This window comes from Canis lupus, chromosome 27 (assembly GCF_003254725.2).
Source record: "Canis lupus dingo isolate Sandy chromosome 27, ASM325472v2, whole genome shotgun sequence".
Lineage (NCBI taxonomy): Eukaryota > Metazoa > Chordata > Mammalia > Carnivora > Canidae > Canis > Canis lupus.
The window spans coordinates 4,804,795-4,825,966 of NC_064269.1; the positions used below are offsets into that span (position 1 = coordinate 4,804,795).

Genomic DNA, 21,172 nt, shown 5'->3' on the forward strand with positions numbered 1-21,172 from the left:
ATGTCAAGATAATAGAGTCCAGCATCTAAGAAACATCCCAGCACTGACAATGTCAAATATTTGAGGAATATAAAGATTGTATATTGTTGTCTTTGCTCATCCAAACATTTGTAGACCCCTAGTACCCACACCAAGTAGTATTGTAACCCATGGGCGTAGACCCATCAAAGTGCCTCCTTTCATATAACTGCCATTCTAGTAGGAAAGAGAGACCAAAAATCTAAACAAAAGGTCTATGTCAGAGGTGACAATTGCCAAGGAAGGAAAAATAAAGCTGGGTCAGGGAAGAGACTGTTCAACGAGCTGGGTGGGGGTATGTTGGTGGCATTGACTTATATAGGATCAAGAAGACCTCCCTGAGAAGGTAATGTCTGAGCAGAGCTGTGAAGTAAGTGAAGGAGTGAGCCATACAGCAGTCTGTAGATATTCCAGGCAGAGAACATAGCAAGTGCAAAGGCCCTGAGCTAACAGCATGCGGAGCCGGTTAAGGAACAGCCAAGAGGCCTGTGTGGCAGGAATGGAGTAAATGGGGAGAGAAGGAGCAAGTGAGATTCACAAATAAACTCAGGCCTACATGAATTCAGGCTCTGGGTAACACCATATGTCTGGGTAATCCGTCATAGCTAGGACTCACTGAGTGCATTCCGCATGCCTGGCACAGTACTCAGTCCTGCGGACATAAAAACTGCTAGACAGGATCTCTTAGAATCTACCAGGGAGACAGACAAAGAAACTCCACGGTGCCACGTGGCAGGTGCTATGAAACTATGGAAGCAAATATTCAACCGGGACTAGGGGCCAAGGGGGCTTCCTGGAGGAAGTGGTACTCGAGTTGTCAAATAGGAGAAAAAAACTACTCCAGAACACAGATTCGGAGAGGGGAAGGGGCAGGCCAGGCAGACTTTGGGCAGCAGTTGGGTAGGGGTGGGGTTGTGGACCCATGACAACAGATTGTAGGAGGAAGGGGTGGGGAGAAGGGCTGGGGAAGACAGTGAGGGGGCAGGGAGGAGGATGGGGAGGGCCTCGGCTTCAAAGGGCGGAGAGAGCCTCTAGACAGGGGGGCCTCGGCTTGGGTAAGCATGTAGGCAGTTGGTAGCTACAGGGTAGGGCACAAAGGGTGAAGAGAGCTGGAATCAAGACTCAGTAATTTACCTGCCCACTAGGGCTCTGCTTTCTTAGTGTCATGAGGTGGGTCCCCCCCCCCCCCTGCCCCCTGGCATCAGCCTTGGTTTCCCATCCCATCCTAGGAGGTTCAGATCCGTTAAGGCAGATTATCCTCACCCTGGGGCAGCCCAAGACACTCGGGGAGGAGATTCCTCAGGTAATAATAACACACGCTGGCACCACTTTGTGGTCTGCAGCTCGCTTCCACCGCCAGAGCCTGTGTGTCCTGCAGTCAGTCTGGGGTGGACAGAGCTCCTCCTTGCCGTAGGAGATGCTGCAGCTCCGGGAGATTAAGGCCTTGCCAAAGTCACAAGGCCAGTGGGTGATTGAATTGGGAATCCAGCCCAGCTCTTGAGATTGCAAACCCCACAGTGCCACTGCGGCAGCTTTGGAAAGCAGGGCCTGGGGATGGCCGATTCCCAAGGACAAGCCTGGGAGAGGGGATGCGCGATAGGCTCCCGAATGGGGGGCGGGGTGGGGGGGGAGGAGACAGAGGCAGGGGTGATGGAGGCTGAGCTGGAGGCAGAAAGGGAGCAGTTGGAGGATGAGGGGATGGAGGTTGGAGAGATTTTGAGACAGAACTAGAGGTCTTTCCGGAAAGGCGGGCTCAAAGGGTCCCGCAGAGTTGAAGCACACGGCAGCTGTATCCTCCCACACCAGGCCTCTGTGACCAGGAAGGGGGGCCCGTTGCTCCCATTTCACAGGCGGGCAAACGGAGGCAGGAGAGGTGCTCACTGGCTTGCCCAAGGACCCACGGGAATCTGGGGCCCGGGGCCCTGTTGGGAGCGGGCGAGGGTAGACCAGCGTGGGAGGCTCCCCCATCTGCGGGGATGACGGGGATGACGAAGAGGAGGGGAGGGCGGTGGGGGAGACCGAAATCAGGGAGGGCGCGGGGAGGCGAGGCCGAGGGGAGAGAGCCTGGGGCTGGGGCTGAGGCCTGACACCCCGCTCCGGCTCGGGTTCCAGCCGCGGCGTCACGGTCCCCGCCCCGCGGACGCATCCACTCGCCCCGCAGCGCGCTCCGCCCGGGATGGGGGCCCCGGGAGGGGGGGGGGCGGGGGGCGCTGCGCCGCCTCCTCCCGCCGGGAATCCGCAGCGGCCTCCGCAGCAGCCGCCCGCCCGCCGGCCCCCTCCTCCTCCCGCGCCCGAATGGTACATTCCGGTCCGCCTGGCCCGGCTGCAGTGGATGTTGCTAGAACCCACGCGGAGGAAGGAAGAGACGCAGGCAGGCTGCGGTGACCCAAGCGGCCGCCCCTGCCTCAGGGACCCCTTCCCGGAGACACGGCACCATGACCCAAGGAAAGGTACCGGCATCTCCCCCCACCTGCACCGTCCTCCACCCGTGGGCTCCCAGCTCCCTGGCATCCCAAGCAAACTCTCTGGACCACTCTGAGCATCCTCCCCGGGCGCTGGGGCCACTGTCCTCCGTGGTCCCTGCTGAAGTCCCAGGACCAAAGGCCCCTTTCAAGGAATGGGTTGGGGCCTCTTCCTGCCCAGCAGGCCCACCTCTCCTGCCTCCCCCCTCCCCGGGGGGGCTTTGGCATCTTAGGACCCTTCAGGTTCCCTTGAGGAATCAGCCTGGGTGTCCAGGGTGTGGTTGGGGGGACCGGCGGAGGGCACCTGAGTGAGCCCCGAGGGGCCATGCCGATCCTGCGCCCTCCTCTGCTCCAATCTCAATCCCAGCCACATTATGCTCATCTTTCGCCTCTCCACAGTGACACCCCCCACCCCAGTCTCTGTCGTTATTCCACACCTGGACACATCCCTTGTGGTTGGGGTGGGGAGGCATTTACTATGGCAACCCTGCATCAAGATGCTCTCATTTTTGTTTTTGTTTTGGCTGGGCATGGGACTAGATGGGACCAGATAAAACGTCTTCTCTTTTTTCCCCAGTTCTAGGCCTGAAATGGAGGGGAGGGGCTGGGGCAGAGACTTGGCCGGCCTAGTGTGGTTACATAACATCAACAGCCTGTGGAATTATACAACAAGCAGGGCCTGGGGCAAGGGGGGAGGGTCCTCTGGCCCTCTGTTTTGGGGGCGCTAAGGATTGGGCAGAGAAAACAGAAGAGGAACCTCCCCTGCACTCCCCCTTCTTTTCTCCAAGATGAGCCTCAGAGCCAATGGCATCTTTCCTTGGGCTCTCAGATCCTCCTCTCCCTGTTTTTAAGCTCATGAGACCTCAAAATGATGTCATTGGGTGATACCACCTCCTGCCACTGGGCAGACCTCACTTGGGAATGCCGGATGTGTGTGTGTGTGTGTGTGTGTGTGTGTGTGTGTGTGTGTGTGGTCTGTGTAGGGGAGGCAGGGCCCTGGAGGCCCTGGAGCTGATCAGCAGGGTGGGGGGCTGGGGAGGAGGACCTGTTCTGGACAGGGCTGAAGTCAGAGGTGCCAATCCATTTCCTGGGGCTGAGCTCAAAGGACCTTGATTCTGTTGGGCTGAACTGGATTTTCCTGGATGTGACCCTTCTGGTCTGGGTGATGAAGGAGGTCAGGAGAGTGGGAGGGCATCAGGTGTGTGTGTGGGGCGGCATTCCCAGAGGCCTAGGAATGCCCAAGGCTCTCTTCCCTAAGGATGTGCATTGTGGTGAAAATGAAGAGCTTCCACCCCCACTCCCCCACCACCGCTGCTGATTCCACCCCCACCCCCCAGTCACTTTGCTGACACTGCTTCCTGTCCTGGGGTGAATGCCCTGCATTGCCCCTGCCTCCTCTGCCTCTCCCCTCCAGCTTGCTCACAGGCTTTCTGGCAATGGAGAAGAACCCCCATTTCAGTGGTCCTTAGGCCTACATGGAGGCAAGAGATCTTCCGGTGCTCGCTCACCTCTGGGCCGCCTCAGCCAGAAGCACCCTGAGAAGAAGGAACTCTGCGGCCCTTGCTCTACTGCCCTTTGGGTTTAATGCGTTCTTTCTGAAGCCCAACCTCACTCCCATTCATTTTCTGAGGTTCAGTCCTCCTACCACCTCCTCCCCCACTGTCTACCCTCTCTGGGTGGCATTCGGACCCTCCTGGCTCACATCCTGTCACCAAGACTTAAGCGGACACTCTAGGGGCGAGTGTAACGGAGTGTAAAATATAGACTTCAGTGTTCAACCTGCCACAGTACATTTCCCTCTGGGCCTCAGTTTCCTCTTCTGTAAAATGAAAGAAAGGACTGAACTAGATGCCTGCTTCCAGCGTGACAGGGTGCGGTTCTGTTCTGGTTGAGGAGAGAGGCTGGGGTTCCAACAGCATGAGGCCAAAACAAGACCCTTTCCCTTTTACCTGGCACTTCTTGCCCTTCCTGCAGTCCCCATCCTTCCTCGGGGCTCGCCAGCCCCACCTTCTCAGTGTCTTCTCCAGCCCAACACCTGTCCCAGTGGTACCCGGTCTCTGCAGCCCAATGGGCTGTGCATGTGTGGCTTCATGACCTTGGACACTTCATTCTTCTCTTCTGAGCCTTAGTTCCCTTGTTTTATTTATTTATTTATTCATTCATTCATTCATTCATGAGAGACACAGAGAGTGAGGCAGAGACACAGGCAGAGGGAGAAGCAGGCTCCCTAAGGGGAGCCTGATGTGTGACTCAATCCCAGGGTCCCAGGATCACGCCCCGAACCAAAGGCAGACGCTCAACCACTGAGCCACCCAGGTGCCCTCCTTCTTTAGTCTTTTTTTTTAAGATTTTATTTATTTATTTATTCATGATAGACAGAGGGAGAGGCAGAGACACAGGCAGAGGGAGAAGCAGGCTCCATGCCAGGAGCCTGACACGGGGCTCAATACCGGGACTCCAGGATCAGGCCCTGGGCCAAAGGCAGGCATTAAGCCGCTGAGCCACCCAGGGATCCCCTCCTTCGTTAGTTTTTATACCAGCTTCAGTGTGTTCCCCGGGGCCAGCCCCGACCCTCCTGGAGCTCAGTTCTCCCATCTATGAAAAAAAGGTAGAGTCTTTCCCTGCCACCCCCCAGCTTTATTGGGGTATAATTGACAAATAGAAATTTTATATATATATATATATATATATATATATATATATATATATATATAATTTATTTATATATTTATACATATATATTTATGGTATACAGCTTGATGTTTAGATATATGTATACATGGTGAAATGATCACAGTCGAGCCAGTGAACAACGCTATCACTTCACAGTTAGTTACCTTTATGTGTGTGTGATGAGAAAGCTTAAGATCCACCCTCTCAGCAAATTTCAAGTATACAATACAGTATTGTTAACTATAATCACCATGCTGTACATTAGATCTCCAGAACTTATTCATCTTGCACAATGGAAACTTTGTGCCCTTTGACCACCATCTTCCCATTCCCCCCACCCCCCACCCCTGGCAACCACCATTCTGCTCTGTTCTTCTATGAGTTTGGCTACTTTCCATCCCCAATATAACTGATATCATGCAGTTTTTACCTTTCTGTGTCTCGCTCATTTCACTTAGCATAACATCCTCCAGGTTCACCTATGTTGTTGCAAATGGGAGGATTTCCTTCTTTCTTAAGGCTGAATAATATTGCATACCCTGCACAAAACAGGGAGACTCTTGTCTGTACCCCCACCCTTCTAGGTGAGAAAGTACCCAGGGAAGTCCCAGAAATTAGGAGCCGGTGAGAATACCCATGGAAGTTCCAGAAAGCAGAAGCTGGTGAGGAGGATTTGGAAGGCACCCTTTCCCTGGTGACTGTCTCTGTCTGCCCCTACTCCACAGATCTCCGTGGCTAATAAGGCCCCCGGGACGGAGGGGCAGCAGCAGGCCAATGCTGAGAAGAAGGAGACTCCAGCAGTGCCCTCGGCCCCGCCCTCCTACGAGGAGGCCACCTCTGGGGAGGGGCTGAAGGCAGGGCCCTTCCCCCCAGCCCCTTCAGCTGTGCCTCTCCACCCCAGCTGGGCCTACGTGGACCCTAGTAAGTCTCTCAGCTCCTGGAGGCAGGAGCATTAGGGGGAGCAGTGGGCCCAGAAGAAAAACCTGGGTAGAAGGAAGTTGCCCATAAATAGATGCATTGTGTGGTTATATGAGGCCCTGTTGTCAAAGGCTTGGGCTTTGGTGGGCTATTCCAAGGGTAGGTCAAGAAGGACTCTGTGAAAAGGGAGAGACATCGTGTCTGCAGTCACAGTACTCTTGGATGGGGAAGAGCGGATTTTTTTTCAAGTCACCAAGCTAGAGCAAATAGAAAGGACAGATGGGGAGAAAACACCAGGGACTATTCTAGAAAGGCTCTTCTCAAAGAAACGGGTGCATAAGAAGGATGGAGAGAGTGGACACAGGAAGGGGCAGGGTATTAAGCTGTGAGTGGGGATGCAGTGTGTTTCCATGTGGGCTGATCTGAAATCAGAATGGGGACATGTCCCCCTGAAGGCCCCAGGGCTGGTGGGGCTAGGGGTCTGAGGATCACTTCACCCTCACTTTCCCTGTCTCTCTTCCCTTCTCCAAGCCTTTGCTGGGGACAGGAGGATATGAGGTGGGGAAGGTGTGTGGGTGCCAGCCTTCGTGCCCCTCGTGGCGGGGCGGAATTCATAGGCAGACTCACCCAGGCGAACTCCAGCTCCTTGCAGACCAAGACTCACAGCCAGTGGGAGCCCCTGTTGGGTTGAGCAGCTTGTGAGAGCTTTGCCTCAGGGCTGGGAACATGCAGCTCCTCACAAGCTGTAAGGAAGGGCCCCCTCTCAAACCTTCCTCGGCCCCTGCGGCCTCCCTCAGCAGCCCCTTCCGACCCACCCACCCACCCAGTCCCATCGTATCAACTCCCACCCTCCCCAGCAGAATTCTAGAAGGCATGTCAAGAACAATGCCTCCGACAGAGCCTCTACTCACCAGGAGTGGCCACCATGGTCCGCACCCCTTACCACAAACCCCCTCAGTCCAGAGCCAGGCAAACCTACCCCACTGTGACCTACTGGAGGGCCAATGAAGGTCTGGCGTTTGTGGGAGCCCTTCTCACTGCCCCGGATACACACGGGAAGGCTTTCTCTCTCCTCTTCTCTGTGGCCTGGCCATTCAGGCCTGGGCAGGGGGTGTAGACAGAACATGAAAGAGAAGTGAAGGATTAAAGGGAGGGCCTCCAGGCCCCAGGTTTGCAGCGAGCTTCCCCTCGCCCCCTTCCTCCGTTTCCATTTCCAGGTTGCCCAGACCAGCTGCCTTAAGAAAGGGTTTCCAGGGAACCGTCGGGGCAGGAAGGAAGCTCCTTTCAGTCAACATATGACAAACATTTCTAAGGGCGTGCCACGCGCTGTGTCCAGCACTCAGCTAAATTCCTAGGGACATGCTGATTTGCAAGACTTGCCCTCCCAGACCTGACTGTAGAGACAAGTAGGCAGACGAGTACCACACAGTGGAGATGCGGTGACAGAGGCCTAGGCGGCTTGCCGAACCCACCTGGCAGTCAGGGAAGACTGCCTGGACAAAGGGGTAGCCACGCTGAGTCCTGAAGGACGACGAGAGTCAGCCTGGTGAAGAGGCAGCGAAATGAGTGTTCGGGTTGAAAGAATATGACATGTGGAGGCCCAGAGGCAAGAAAAAAAAAAATAGAGCCAGGCTGGAGAAAAGTAGGAGAGAGGAATGTGCACCGGGGCTGAGCGCTCAGGGGAGGCTGTGGTGGCTTTGGTAGGGGACCTGAACGTGAGCAAAAGGCAGTGGGGAGCCATCAGAGAGCTTGACGCAGGGTCAGCTTTGAAAGACCAACACTGACGCTTTTGCCGTGGGGGGTAAGACCCTGGACGAATGGCAGGAAGGGCCCCTGGAATCGAAATGACAGTGGAGGAGAACAGAGCAGAGGCCTCGGAAATGGCCCAGCTGACGGGTGCAGAGGAGAGGGCAGCATGGTCCCCACCAGGCCCAGGGCCATAGGCTTTCACTTCCATCTAGTTTTGTCCCCGTGTGTCAACTGGTGTCAACCAGAGTGTCAACTGACGCGTGTCATAGAAGAGACCCGGAGATGCTGGTGACTGGCTCAAGGTCACACCGCTGGTCAGTCTTAGAGGAAGAAGACTGGCTGTGGATCCCATGCTCTTCCAAAGGCCTGACATCTGGGTTCTGAGTTCTGAGAGCTGACCCCCAAACTTCATCCCCTCCTTGCCCTGTCTTGGCTTTACTGCCCCCTCCAGGCTTCCCCCTGCCTTGATTCCCAGCTGGAGTGCCAGCAGGTGCTTCCTTCCCACCTGGTCCCCAGGTCTCACCCCAAAGGTCTCAGGGCAAGCGGGGGTAGGACCTCCAGCCCTGGATGTGCAGGGTGGCCCTGGGAGAGTTGCTGTCCCTCTCTGGTTCTTAGCCACAAGGGAGCCAGCACGTCCAGGGAGGAGTGAGGAACGCTAGAGGAGAGGGTCGCTCATAGGCAGGCCTTGGCCCCCTGGGAGCCCCAACCTGCGTGCAGGAGGGGGAGGGGAGGTGACAGTTTATTCTCAGGACTCAGGCAGGAGAAGCAGGTGGGGAGAGATCTGGGGATGGGATGGGGTGCGGTGGGAGGTTTGGAACGGGGCTAGAGAGACAGGCTCGCCGGGTCCAGAGAGCCACTTTGACCAAAGTCAGCTTCGAGCAGGTGGCCGTCGGGGGCAGCGTATATATGTGTGGGAGCCCTCATGGCCCTCCCCATGTCCATCCAGACAGTTACGAGAATGGCTTCCCCACCGGAGACCATGAGCTCTTCACCACCTTCAGTTGGGACGATCAGAAAGTTCGCCGAGTCTTCATCAGAAAGGTAACCGCCTCCCCCCAACTCTCCAGGACTGGTGGGTTAGGTTGGGGGAGTCCCTTGAGGAGACCCTGGCCCATCCCTCAGTCTGCAGGGGTCTGCAGAGGCCACCCCTGGAGACAGCACCTGCTGGGAGGTGCATCCTTGGGCTTCACCCCGCGGGCCCCTGCTACGCCGAAACTGTGTCTCATCCTCTCTGTAGATGCGTGGGGCCCCTTGTCCTGTGGGGGTGGCTCTGGAGCATCTTTGCCCTTCTTCCACCTTGTCCTGGGTCCGTTCCAGTGACCCCTGAGAGGGAGAGTGGAGGGCACGGGATGCAGGTTCTAGAGAGGACATGGGTTGCTGGGAAGCTGAGCCTCACTGGGGGCCCAAGTCTCCCCGGCCTCAAGTGGGGCTCCCCAAGCTGAAAAGAACTCCCTCCCACCCCTAGGTCTATACAATCCTGCTGATCCAGCTGCTGGTGACCTTGGGTGTCGTGGCTCTCTTTACCTTCTGGTGAGTTGGCAGTGTGGCCCGGCACCTTCCGGGGGCGGCTGTGGCGAGGCCCCACTCTCCGGGAATGTTGGGGCAACGGATGCCCTTGTGCTGGGGAAGAACTTCAGGTAGTGCCCACGGAGGAGTCCTCCGTCCACCGGGGGAGGAGCTAGTGCCTTCCGGGGCGACAGGTGCCTGGGAAGCAGTCATTCCTCTCAGATCTTCCAGCCCCACAGCCAGGCACCTCCACATCCCAGCCTCGGCCCAGCCCGGGACTGGGGCTGGGGCTCCCTCTGCCACTGGGGGTGCCTCCCCACTTTCTTCTCGTGGGGGCAGGCGCAGATGTGGAAATGGAGACAGGGTAAATTCTGATTCTCTCGCCCTCCTTTCTCTGCAGTGACCCCGTTAAGGACTACGTGCAGGCTAACCCAGGATGGTACTGGGCGTCCTAGTGAGTATACCCCAGGCCTCCCTTGCCAGAGAACCCTCTGTGGCACGAGGTGGGACGTCTCTGCTGACAGATTCCAAGCCCATGGACTTTCTCTCCTCTAAAGGAAGATCGTCCTCACAAGAGCATGGCCTGGGGGGCCCTTGTGGTGTTTAGCTCCAAGGGGGAGGGACGACAGGCACAGGTTCTGGTGCTCGCACGACGAGGAGAGGGTGGGGCTGGGGCCCTGGCTAGAGACCCAGACCTTAGCCCTGAGGGGAAGGGGAGCTGGAACACCTTGATCCACACTAATGATGATGTTGCTATTCTTATTAGCATTGTTATTAATACTTATGGATTATTAATCATAATAGCTACCACTTACAGGGTGCCTAATGAGGGCTGGGCCTTGTTCTGTGTGCTGGATGCACAGTATTGCATTCGGTCCTCAAGTCAACTGGGTATGATTACCTCAGAAAACTAAGGTTCAGAGAGGTTGAGTCATTTGCCCAAGGTCACACAGCTAGTCCGTGGCAGAGCTGGGATTCAAACCCAGGATGCAGGTTGAGGCTTGTGTTCTTAATCACTCTGCTTGGCAGATTCCCTTCTTCTCAAGCCGCTTGGCTCACCCGCTTGTCCTATACTCTGTAAGGAACATTGGCAGAGGACTTAAGGGGAGAAGTTTGACGGTGTAGGTGATTCTTGACCCTCTTATCTGGGCAATTAAGGGTCAACCTGGATAATTCTACGGTAGAACTATCCTGGGCTCAGGGCAGATTCACTCGCACCTAAGTCCTCTTCAGCACCCACGGTGAGCTCGGCCCTGTACTGGGTACTGGGGTTGCTGGGTCAAAAGCCTCTGTAGGGGAAGGTAGTGAGTGAGTGGTACCAGGCTGCGTGGGCTCGAGCAGCACTCAGAGGAGAGGAGGCAGGAGGGCGTGAGGCCGAGACACCCAAGCCCTCAGTCTGCTTTGGAGGGAGCGCCTCAGTGGAGACCGGAGTGGCTCAAGCAAAAGCACAGGAGGGGTCTGCACATGGCATATTCGGTACATAAGGGATGAGACTGGCAGGAGACTAGAAGCCTCCATGTAGGGGAATCTGAGACATCTCAGAGAGCAGTGGAGGCTTATGGGGTGGAAGCTCTGAATGGCTGGCAAGGAGCTTGCACACTACAGCTGTCCTACGCCTGCTCCTGGGTGGGGATCCGGTGGAGATGTTGGCTCAGCCCAAAGCCTTCTGGGCCGCCCCAAGCCCAGAACAGTTCTAAAGCTGGCCTTGATTAACACCAGACAACCAGAAGCAGACGGGAAGGAGGCTCATCCTGGCCTCTGTGGCTCCTGAGCAGAGGAACAGACGGGTGGCTCAGTCAGGTTGGGAGTCCCAGGGGAGGAGACCTTCTCACCCAGAGCCTTGCTTAGGGCATAGGACAGAGGGCCTGTCTGCAGCCCAGACAGGGAGGCGTACAACTGGGGGAACTGGGAGGCTCTGTGTATAAAGCTAATGAGGCCCCAGGGACTGCCACCCGAGCCAGCCCACATGGCAGGTTGGCATGGCTCCCAGCACGTCAGCACCTCCTGGCACACCCGGGTGCCCTGAGGACTCGGGAACGGAGTCCCCAGGCCCTTCACCAGGCCTTCTGTGGGGAGGGTCCGCAGGACTGCACGTCCTGAGCAGACGGTGGCAGGGACGCAGCCGGAAATGAGCAGGCTACGAAGTGGGGACAGAGTCCACCCTGCTGAGGGTGGGCATGAGAATCTGGCCTGGGAATGAAGAGATTTAGCAGCCCTCTAGAAAAAGAGCAGAGATGCTCTCCCCGGCTCAGGGGTGGGTGGGGATGGGGGTGGAGAGAAGTTGGGAGTGGGCATGGACCGTCTGCTTTGGATGGGGTGTCTCAAAGCCTTGGAGGTACTTGGGAACTCCACCACCGAGATGCTAGGCTTTTCTCCAGAAAGCCAGCCGGTGGCTCTGCCCTGCCCTCCCCCCCCTCCCCACCCCTCAACTCTATCCACTTTGCGCCTGGAATCTGCTTCTGGGTCTGAGGCCTAGTGGGTCTCACCTCCTACAACATACCAAGCCCTTAACAGCAGTAAGAATAAAACCGCTCTTTCTGTATGTGTGAGGCCCTGTGCTAAGTGCTTCATAGGAATTTGTCATTTGATCCTCATAACAACCCTAGAAGGCGGATGCTGTGGTTATCCCCATTCTACTGATGAGGGAGTGAGGCTCAGCGGGAAGTCATTGCTTCCTAAGCAGCATTGTAGGGCTCTTCCTAAGAGCACTTCCCCTGAGTGCTCGGCTGCCTCCCTGCTGGCCCGGGATTGGCCCTAGAGCGGGACACTCGGAGGGGGGACGTTGGGTTTGGACGCCGGCCCCCACCTGCGCCTCACTCCCCTGTTCTGACACTCTGTAAACAGACCATGGCTCCAGCCCAGGCCCTGGGGCCCCGGCTCCGACATGCAAGTTAGTCTTTCTTTCCCTTCTGTGACTCATTCTCTGGCCCCTGGGGTGGCGGCCTTCCAGCACCCCGCTCCGCTCACTGCCTTCGCAGGGCCCCAGCCATCTCCCTTAGTGGGCTCTTGCCGTATTGTCTGATTGCTCCCTCTGAGCCCTGGCAATGGGGGGGGGGGGTGAGGGGGCCCCGGGCAGAGGAGGAGACTGGGAGACCAGAGATGGAAGAGGTGGAGCAGAGCCTCTCCAGGAGGCGGGTTTCTAATTGTAACGACTCCTGTTCCCGGGTCCTCACCCTGTGCGGGGCCCTGTGCTCACTGCTATGCTCTCAGCCAGTCCTGCTATAGCCTCTTGAATTGGTACCAGGATTCCTGTTTTACAAAGGAGGCAACAAGGCTCTGCAATTAAGTAACTTGCTCAAGGTCGCACAATAGTGGCAGAGCTGCGCTAAGAATACGAGCTTTGGCAGGTTCCAAAGCTACATCGTAACCCCCAGGTGATGCCCCTCTGCCCTCCCTCCGACCCCCCTCAACCCACAAGGATCTCTGGGCCAGAGAGGAAAGGAGACCCGGCCCTTCTGCTTTGGCAGCTCCCAGTCCCACAGGGAGATGGGATTCACACCCAGGATGCACATAGACAAGGGTATTATTATTATCAATATTGCCTCAGTGACTGACCAATGACTCAAGTGAGACCAGAAGAGAGGGGATCCTGGACTGTTTCTCATCTGGGGCAGGATGATTCTCCTGTCCCTCGCCGGTCCCTGGCACTAAGAACCCCTCAATCACCATGACAATTGTTCCACATCACTTGAGAGCCACTGATACTTATAGGAGAAGGTGAAGACGGAGAGGTCCTATTTGCCAAATCCAGTAGGCTTTTCTCCACCCCTAAATCCCCTATGCTTTTGCATTTCATCCAGAAGTATTTTTTTTTAGATTTTTTTATTTATTTGTTTGTTTATTTATTTATTTATTTATTTATTTATTTATTTATTTATTTATTTATTTTTTATTTATTTATTTAGAGAGAGGCAGAGACATAGGCAGCGGGAGAAGCGGGCTCCCTGCAGGGAGCCTGATGCGGGACTCGATCCCAGAACCCTGGGATCATGACCTGAGCCAAAGGCAGACGCTCAACCACTGAGCCAACCAGGTGTCCCTCATCCAGAAGTATTTAAAGGTCACCTAACCATTGCCAGGCCCTGGGCAAATGGTAGGAATGTAAAATGACTAGGTCACTCCGGATGCTACATCTAGGTGGGGGTTCAGATGATCAAGCCCGTCGGGTGTGTGGGTGCTGGCCTCAGTTGAAGAATGTCCATGGTGCACGAGGCAGCCCCTCTAATCCCGGCCTTGGGCATCCCTGCCAGTTGGTCCTTTCCAGCAGGAGCAGAGTGCGGCAGGCACGTTATAAGGGCGCAGAGGGGAGGGGGAGGTACGTAGGGCAGATCTAGCAGGGCCTCACCCAGGTCTTTGGGAATTTTAAACAAGGGAGTCCCATGGTCGGATCTGTCACTCGGAGGGTGGGAGGTAGGGCTGGAGGCAGCAGGACCAGATAGAGAGAGAGGTGGCCCCACCTAAAAGGGTGGTATTGGGCATGGAGACAAGGTGACAGATCCGAGAGCTGCCTGGGTAGGAGGATCGGCAGGCCCAGGTGATTAATCGGGTGAGGCCGGTGAGAGTGGAGGATGCTGAGCTCTCTGGTTGGGCGACTTGGATGCGCATGACGTCCTCGCAGTAGGAGACGCAGGAGCAGGGGCAGGGAGGAGGGCGAGTTCGCTCCTGACCTGTTGGGTTTGGCACGTTTCTGAATGGCCATCTCTGCCGAGTTGGCAGTTGCCTATTCAGGTCTGAGGCCGAGAGGAAACATCTAGATCAGAATCAAGGGTGTGGGAGCCATGAGCATCTGCCTGCTAGAGGGAGTCCCGTGGAGGAGCAAGCCAGTCGGATGGGACCCGATCTCAAAGGAACAGGGCATATTTAGATGCTCGGCAAGGAGACTGGGAAGGAGTGGCCAGGGAGGTAGGAGGGGACCCACAAGTGTGTCATTGTGGAACGAGGGGAACAATGGGAGTGAGCAGATGTTGAAAAGTCAGGTAAGACAGGGACTGACTAGTGTCACTTGGGCTCATCAAGGTCACAGGGATGTGGCAAAGCCAGCTCTCATTACGTGGGGCTGGGTTGGGATTTGTGGGGTTGAGGAGTAATGCGGAGATGGAGAAGGAGACAGTGAGGGGAGATAAATTTTTCTTTTTCTTAAAGATTTTATTTATTCATGAGAGACACAGAGAGAGGCTGAGACATAGGCAGAAGGAGAGGCGGGCTCCCATGGGGACCCCGATGCAGAATTTGAACCCAGGACCCAGGGATCACGACCTGAGCCAAAGGCAGTTGCTCAACCACTGAGCCCCTCAGGCGCTCCAGGGAGATAACTTTTTCAAGAAGCTTGTCTGTGAGGGTGGATAAAGGGGCGTAGCTGGAACCAGGGAGGACATTGGCTGAAGATGGAACACAGCTGAGGAGGGTTGTATGGGAGGAGAGGCGCCAGCAGAAGGGGTGAGCTGTTGGAGCTAGAGAGGGCGATGCAGTTGAGTGTGTGGGCCCACAGCCCAGGCTGGGGAGATGGGCCTGGGATGGAAGGCAGGAGGAGGGCCACATAGATGCATGATACGAGACTTGCAGGGAGCAGGCGGGGAGCCGAGGGAGCCCCGCATCATCTCAGATCTTTCTGGGATGCATCAGGCCAGACCGTGCAGGAATGAGGCAGCCGGGAAGGATGGTTGGAATTGCTGCTGTGGGGGACAGGTGACAAACCGAGGGGCAAGGATGGCAGGCGTCGTGCTGAGGGCCCACTGGCGGCTAGAGACCGTGCATTGGTGGTGGCACCAATCTCATTGGGCACCCAAGAGCAGGTCCCTTGGGTCCTCAGCCCAGTCTTCCACCTCCTGGACTGGCCTTCACCTCCACTACTGTCTAGACAACCCTCGATCCTCTGCCCCTGTTGCTGAGGGCACCTGAGCTCCTTGCCCACCATCCCCTGGACATGGCCGTGATCCAGAAATCCGCACCACAGGTACTTTCTGCTCATGCCAGGGGCTGGCGGGGCAGATGAGGACCTTCCCCTGACTCGCTGGCAGGCCGGTAGGGTAGACCAAGAGCGAGTGGCAGGGGCATTACAGGTAGTGAGAAGGGTGGGAGGGGCTGCGGGGCGGCGTGGGCCGGTGGTCAGAGCTGGCTCTCTGGAGAAGAAGGTGCGAGGAGCCCTTCAATCCTTATTCATAAAGCACTTAGCGCTCTGCTTGGCACACAGAGGACACCGTGGGCAAAGTTCCTGGGCGAAGTATCGGGAGTGTCGGGGAGGCCACCTTGGGTCGGGCAGCCAGCTGTCCCGTGGCATCCAGGACTCGGTACCTCCAGAAGCAGGCTCGTCCGAGTCCCGTTCCTGTCTTGGAATCGGACCAGCGGCCTGCCCATTGCGGGCTTCTAGGATGACTGTCCTAAACGCCCTCCTCCCACCCCGACCCATCATAGTGCCCGGCACCTGTGGGCGGGGGTGGCAGGGAGCAGAATGAGCGGGACCGAGGGGCTCGGGGGCACAGCTGACCTGCCCGTCGTCTGTCTCCTTGTATAGCGCTGTATTCTTTGCGACCTATCTGACCCTGGCCTGCTGCTCTGGACCTAGGTACGTGATGGCTTGAGGAGCACCTTGTGGGAACGTGAGCAGGATCTTGAAGGATCGGGCCCCAGGCTGCCTGCCGCGGCGCGCTGTGCACCTGAGAGGGCTCTATCCCCTGGGCTCCATCCAGCCTGCCCTCCCGCCCCTTCCTTGCTGCCTCTGAGGCAGCAGCAGGGTGACGTGGATCTGCTGATGGGGATATACGGGGATGTGGCTGAGGGAAGGGGCTCCGAGGAGTGGGGATGGGGAGACCCCCGCCCCGCTGCAGTGACCCAGCCTGTGGCTGTCGGCACCCCCCTTCTCCTCTGAACTCAGTGGCTTGCCTTACAGGAGGCATTTCCCCTGGAACCTGATTCTCCTGACCATTTTCGTAAGTGATCTAGGGGTGCCTGGGGACAGATGCTGCGTGGGGACGGTGGGAGGCGGAAGGAGGGTGGGCTTCGAGGGCCAAGAAGCCTGGGCTGGGCATGTGCAATGTGAGCTCACTGGTGGAGGCAGGAGTATTTTCATCCCACTTCTGCTGCAAAGATGTCCTACCTTCCCTTTGCAAATGGGCTTAGTTTCCCCTTCCCCCGGCACCATCCACTGTCTCTTTCCTTGGTGATGTTGTTTTGAAGAGGTTCGAATGAGGCATCCTAGAGCCATGGCTAATGAAGAGTAGAGTAGAAAGTGAAGAGAGAGCAGGGCTGCAAAAGAAAGGAGGAGACAGCTAGCGCCGGCCCGTCGGGGACGCTCCTCACCAGGCCTGAGTTGTGGAAGTGAATGTGTGTGGGGGTGAGGCACATGCAGAGTTAAGGGGTGTGCAGGGGTGGAAGCCCAGGCCGGGCCTTGAAGGTGCCTGGGCCCCCAGAGGCCGAGTTCTGGAGCGTTCCCTCATCCTGCTTCTCCTTCCAGACCCTGTCCATGGCCTACCTCACTGGGATGTTGTCCAGGTAAAGGGGACAGACAGGTGGGGGGGGGACAGGCTACACCCTGAGGGGAGCTGCCCCTGAACAGTGTCCCTTCAGAGAGTGTTCAGATGGGGAGGGGGTTCAGGCAGGCGGGAACATTGGCCCAGATCCCTTGTCTTGCACACTCAGCAGTGACAGCAGGACGTGGCCAGCTCAGCGGGGTGGCGGTGGGGAATGAGGGGACCAAGGTGACCTCTCTCAAGCTGTAACTTGAAAGACCTCGGACTGGGTCAGACCCCATTTCCTGTAAGCCACCTCCCGGCAGCAGCACAAAGCCCTCCCCACCCTCCACTCCCACCTCTTCAGGATCCTTCCAACAGGAGTTTGAGTCGAAGCATGCTGGGGAGGGCAGGACCCAGGGAAGAGGTTGGGAAAGCAGAGAGAGGGGGTAGGACCCTAAGAAGGGAGAGCGTGGGGACCAGAGGTCTAGAGATCAGGGCCTGGCAGGAGGGTGGGCCTGGGAGGAGGGCCGGGGAGACCAGAAGCCCAGCCTGAAGCCGAGCCCCTGGCCCTGCGTCCTGCAGCTACTACAACACCACGTCTGTGCTGCTGTGCCTGGGCATCACGGCTCTCGTCTGCCTCTCAGTCACCGTCTTTAGCTTCCAGACCAAGGTCAGCTCTGGGGCTCATGGGCAGGTCCATGGGATGGTTGTGGGGGGGGGGGCTCCAATCTTGGGTCCCCGGCTATGGAGAGGTAAAGAGGGTGAGAAGGGTCTGGGGAGGCCACCTGGAGGAGGAATGCTGGCTTCTAGGGGGGAGCATGAGACAGCGGCCTGCTGCGTAGGCCCCAGCCTTCTTGCCAGCACGCTGCCGGGTTGGGGCCCCAGGAATGGCAGGCCGTTCCGTGCGGGCCCAACAGCTGACGCCTATCCCTTCCCTGCAGTTTGACTTCACGTCCTGCCAGGGTGTGATCTTCGTGCTGCTCATGACTCTTTTCTTCAGCGGACTCATCCTGGCCATCCTCCTACCCTTCCAATATGTGAGTCCCGGGTCTCCCGGTGGGACCCCGGGGAGGGAGGGAGAGCCCACCTTGCCCAAGGGTGCCCTTTCCTCCCACACCCTCCAGGGAAGGCCCAGAGCCAAAGGCCTACAGCCTGCCATCCTGTCCAACCCTCCTGGCACCTGCCCTGGGCTTGTTGGCAGTATAAGCAAACAAACAGGGAGGCTTTTCTTGGCAGGCCTGGGCACCTGCTTGCACCATGAGCCACATCCGGCTTCACCTTTCTCATCCTCCCCTTGAGGGGGTGAGGTGAGCCTGAGGGGGAGAGCACAGCACATTTAAACCCTGGGCAGGGGAGGGAGCACAGGAGCTCCATAGGGCCTCCGAGCCCGGTCCCCTGGAGCTCTTGAGGGATCAGCCAAGGCCAGAGACAGAATCCTGCTGGCCAGGCTGGCAGGTGGGGCAGTGGGGCTCTGAGCCTACCCCCACCCCGTTAGAGTGTCAGTGGGGCCAGCCACATCTCAGCTGTCCGGTTGGCCCTGGGAAATCCAACTAGGACTGCACAGGGCTCACTGGTGACTGAGGCAGGCAGGCTGCTGCAGATGGAGAAGGGGCGGCTTGAGGGCATCCCTGGGAACCCAAGGGGTGAAGCTATTAGACCCCTGCTAAGGGCTCAGTCATTATACCGCCCCAGCCCCCACCCAAGGCTCCTCTTAGCCACCTTTGGTGCATGATCTCCCCACTGCCCGCCTAGGAGCAGGATTCTTCTCCCCCCCTTCCCCTTCCCCATCCTGCCTGGCCAGGCCCCCAGGGTATTGGCTGCAAGTCCAGGACATCAGGATTGGTTCTAGCATTTCCTTGGCACTTCCCAGGATCCTGTTGACGAAGGGAGGGGCCGGAGCTGGTCTGGGGGCCCTCTGTGTATCTAGGATGGGGGCACGGTTACAGGAAGGGGCCTCAGAGCTTCAAAGAACCCTTTATTGACTCAGGTCGGGCTAATAGGGTGCTTGTGTTTCCAAGAATCTTCTGGGGGTAGGCCGTGTGGAGGGTGCATGACTGAAACTTGAAGGTTTTCCACACCCACCTGGGTGCCCTGAGACCTGGGGGAGCCAGGGTTGGGCAGGGCGCTGTGCCAGTCTCTGTCAGCAACCCCCTGCAGCCGGCACGGACTCCAGAGGACCACCTCCCCCCACACACACACACATCTGAGCCCCCTGCTGCTTCAAGCAAAGCTGGGCAGTCCCCCCACAGAGGAACACACAGACCCCACACAGGACAGGGATGGGTTCGCACAGCAGGGAGGTAGCAGCCCGAAGCCAGGCTCAGGCCGAGGGTGACAGGGGTCCAACTGGATGAGTCTCCCTCATCCAGCCTGAGCCTGGGATGGTGCGTGCAGGGCACAAGTACCAATGGACTGGGAACTCCCCTGCCAGTCCCTCCACAATCACTGTCATCCTGGGGCTCCCCAGACCCCCCCTGAGCACACGGAGAATCGAGGACCCCTCTCTGACCTGGGGCTTCTTAGGGACTGCGGGGGAGGCATGGGGGTGCTGTGAGAGACGGAATCCACTAGGGAGGTCTTGCTGTATTCACTGGCCTCTGGACAAAGCAGGACCTCCCTGCCCCTTCACCCCTGCCACCCTGACTCCTTTCCTGCCTGCCCCACAGGTGCCCTGGCTCCATGCAGTGTATGCCGTGCTGGGAGCAGGCGTGTTTACGTTGGTGAGTGTGGCTCCCTGGAGATCCCCCCCCCCCCCCGCCTTCTCGGCCTCTGATCACCTCCCCAGGTCCCTCCACTGTCCCTGTCTTCCTCATAGTCCTCCTCCCTGACACCCCAGGAAGCTCCCGTGGGCGGTCAGGGCTCAGTGCCGCATTCAGGGCTTCTCTGGGCAGGGGAGGAGGAAGTTCGTAACAACGGGATGAGGCCTTTAGACAGAGCTGAGGAGAGGCGGCCCTAGCTCGTGGGGAGGGCCCGTGCTGCTTGTGAGGGTGGGAGAATGAGGGTGCCCTGGCCGCGGGGACTAAGTTAGTCATTGCTCTCTTAGGGGTAATCCGGGAAGGCTTCTTGGAGTCAGGGAGATTCCAAGTGTGAGAGATGCACTTAGCTCAAGCTTGTTCTTGGTTGTTCTCACCGAACTGAGAGCGTTGATGACCACGGTGGTGATAACCGTAATAGCTAATATTTACTGAGCACTCCCCTTCCCCGCACCCCCCTACCCCGTCCCCAGCAAGCTCTCCATGTGCATTTAATCCTCACCGTAACTCTATAAAATAGGTTCTATAGTTGTCAGATTCAGATGAGGAACCTGAAGCTCAGAGACTAAATGACTTGCCCAAGTTCACGCGGCATCCTAGGAAGTGGAGGGCCAGACCGGACACCCGGATGGCCTGGCTCCAGAGCCCCGCTCTGGGCATGAGGCCACATGGGGAGTGGCAAAGGGTGGCTGGAAGTAGGTGCCCGGGAGACAGGAAGAAGCCAGGGGCAGACGTCTGCCTGGAGCAGCCCACCGCAGGCCCTTTGCTCAGATGGGCTCCAAGCACCTGAATGTGATGGTGCCCCAGGCCCCACACAGGTGGGCAAGCTCATCTTGGTGACATCTTCTCAGGGAGCCTACAAGGTGAACATCCACCGCCAGCAGGAGCGGTGACCTGACCCTCCTGTCCCTCACTGGAATGTTTGGCTCAACTCAGTCTGGCCCGAGTTCTAGGCTTATTCACAGGTTCCACCGGCTTGTGGGTGACAGCCTGGGGAAGACATGGAAGACCGGAACTATGAGCAGATGTTTTGGGGGGTGCGGATTAGGAATGGGTGGTGGTGGTAGATGCATCATTCATTTCCACAGGTCTTTGTTGAGCATCTACTATGTGTGAGGTGCTAGGCTCTGTGTCCAGGGTGCCACGGTCAACGGGAGGAGCACAGTGCATGGCACATCATGGCATTCAGTAAAATATTGGCAGAATGAGTAAAGATGACCTTCAGGCTTGGAACTTGAGTCTGGAAGGGACTGAAAAGGGATCTAGTGAAACTCCAAGCCCTTCTTCCCCTAGAGATGAGAAAGCTGGACCAGAAAAAAGTTAGATGACTTGTCTCATTTCCTGCCAAGATAAGGGCATATCAACTAAGCGTGGCCGTGGTCAAGACTAGGTTGACCAGTCTCTCCCTGTTCACCCAGAACTTTCCCCATTTGAGCACTGAAAGTCCCACTTCTTGAGGGAAGCCCTAAATCCTGGGCAAAGCGGGAAGGTCAGTCACCATATAGCACTAACTTCTCTTGGCTCCTGCACCAACGCTCTTTCCCTCAGGCAGGAGCTACTTAAAGCGAATTGCCGTGAAGGGGATGGGGTAGGGACTAGGGCCAGGAGGGAAGAAACAGGGTCACGCTGGGAGGCCTCAGTGGGC

At 57.4% G+C, this 21,172-nt stretch overlaps 1 protein-coding gene and 1 long non-coding RNA gene across 3 annotated transcripts in view; one reads left to right on the forward strand and one right to left on the reverse strand.

The window, feature by feature from the left end:
* The first annotated feature begins 2,307 nt into the window (after nucleotides 1-2,307).
* Nucleotides 2,308-21,172, forward strand: part of FAIM2 (Fas apoptotic inhibitory molecule 2) — a 33,188-nt gene continuing 14,323 nt past the window's right edge. Inside the window, exons 1-11 of one of the 2 annotated variants that reach the window (XM_025477572.3) lie at nucleotides 2,308-2,468; nucleotides 5,879-6,074; nucleotides 8,767-8,861; nucleotides 9,286-9,350; nucleotides 9,727-9,780; nucleotides 15,838-15,888; nucleotides 16,213-16,252; nucleotides 16,777-16,814; nucleotides 17,357-17,444; nucleotides 17,716-17,811; nucleotides 19,441-19,494. In XM_025477572.3, coding sequence (XP_025333357.1) covers nucleotides 2,454-2,468; nucleotides 5,879-6,074; nucleotides 8,767-8,861; nucleotides 9,286-9,350; nucleotides 9,727-9,780; nucleotides 15,838-15,888; nucleotides 16,213-16,252; nucleotides 16,777-16,814; nucleotides 17,357-17,444; nucleotides 17,716-17,811; nucleotides 19,441-19,494 — 792 coding nt within the window. In that variant the 5' untranslated portion in view covers nucleotides 2,308-2,453. Of the gene's footprint in view, nucleotides 2,469-5,878; nucleotides 6,075-6,951; nucleotides 7,082-8,766; nucleotides 8,862-9,285; nucleotides 9,351-9,726; nucleotides 9,781-15,837; nucleotides 15,889-16,212; nucleotides 16,253-16,776; nucleotides 16,815-17,356; nucleotides 17,445-17,715; nucleotides 17,812-19,440; nucleotides 19,495-21,172 lie in introns of those variants that run through there. The other variant, XM_025477573.3, reaches the window with a different exon arrangement.
* On the reverse strand, nucleotides 5,171-8,026 carry LOC118352520 (uncharacterized). Its single transcript, XR_004809734.2, has 2 exons — nucleotides 7,051-8,026; nucleotides 5,171-6,750 (listed from the first exon to the last, which is right to left on the reverse strand). It is a non-coding gene; the product is annotated as an uncharacterized LOC118352520 (long non-coding RNA).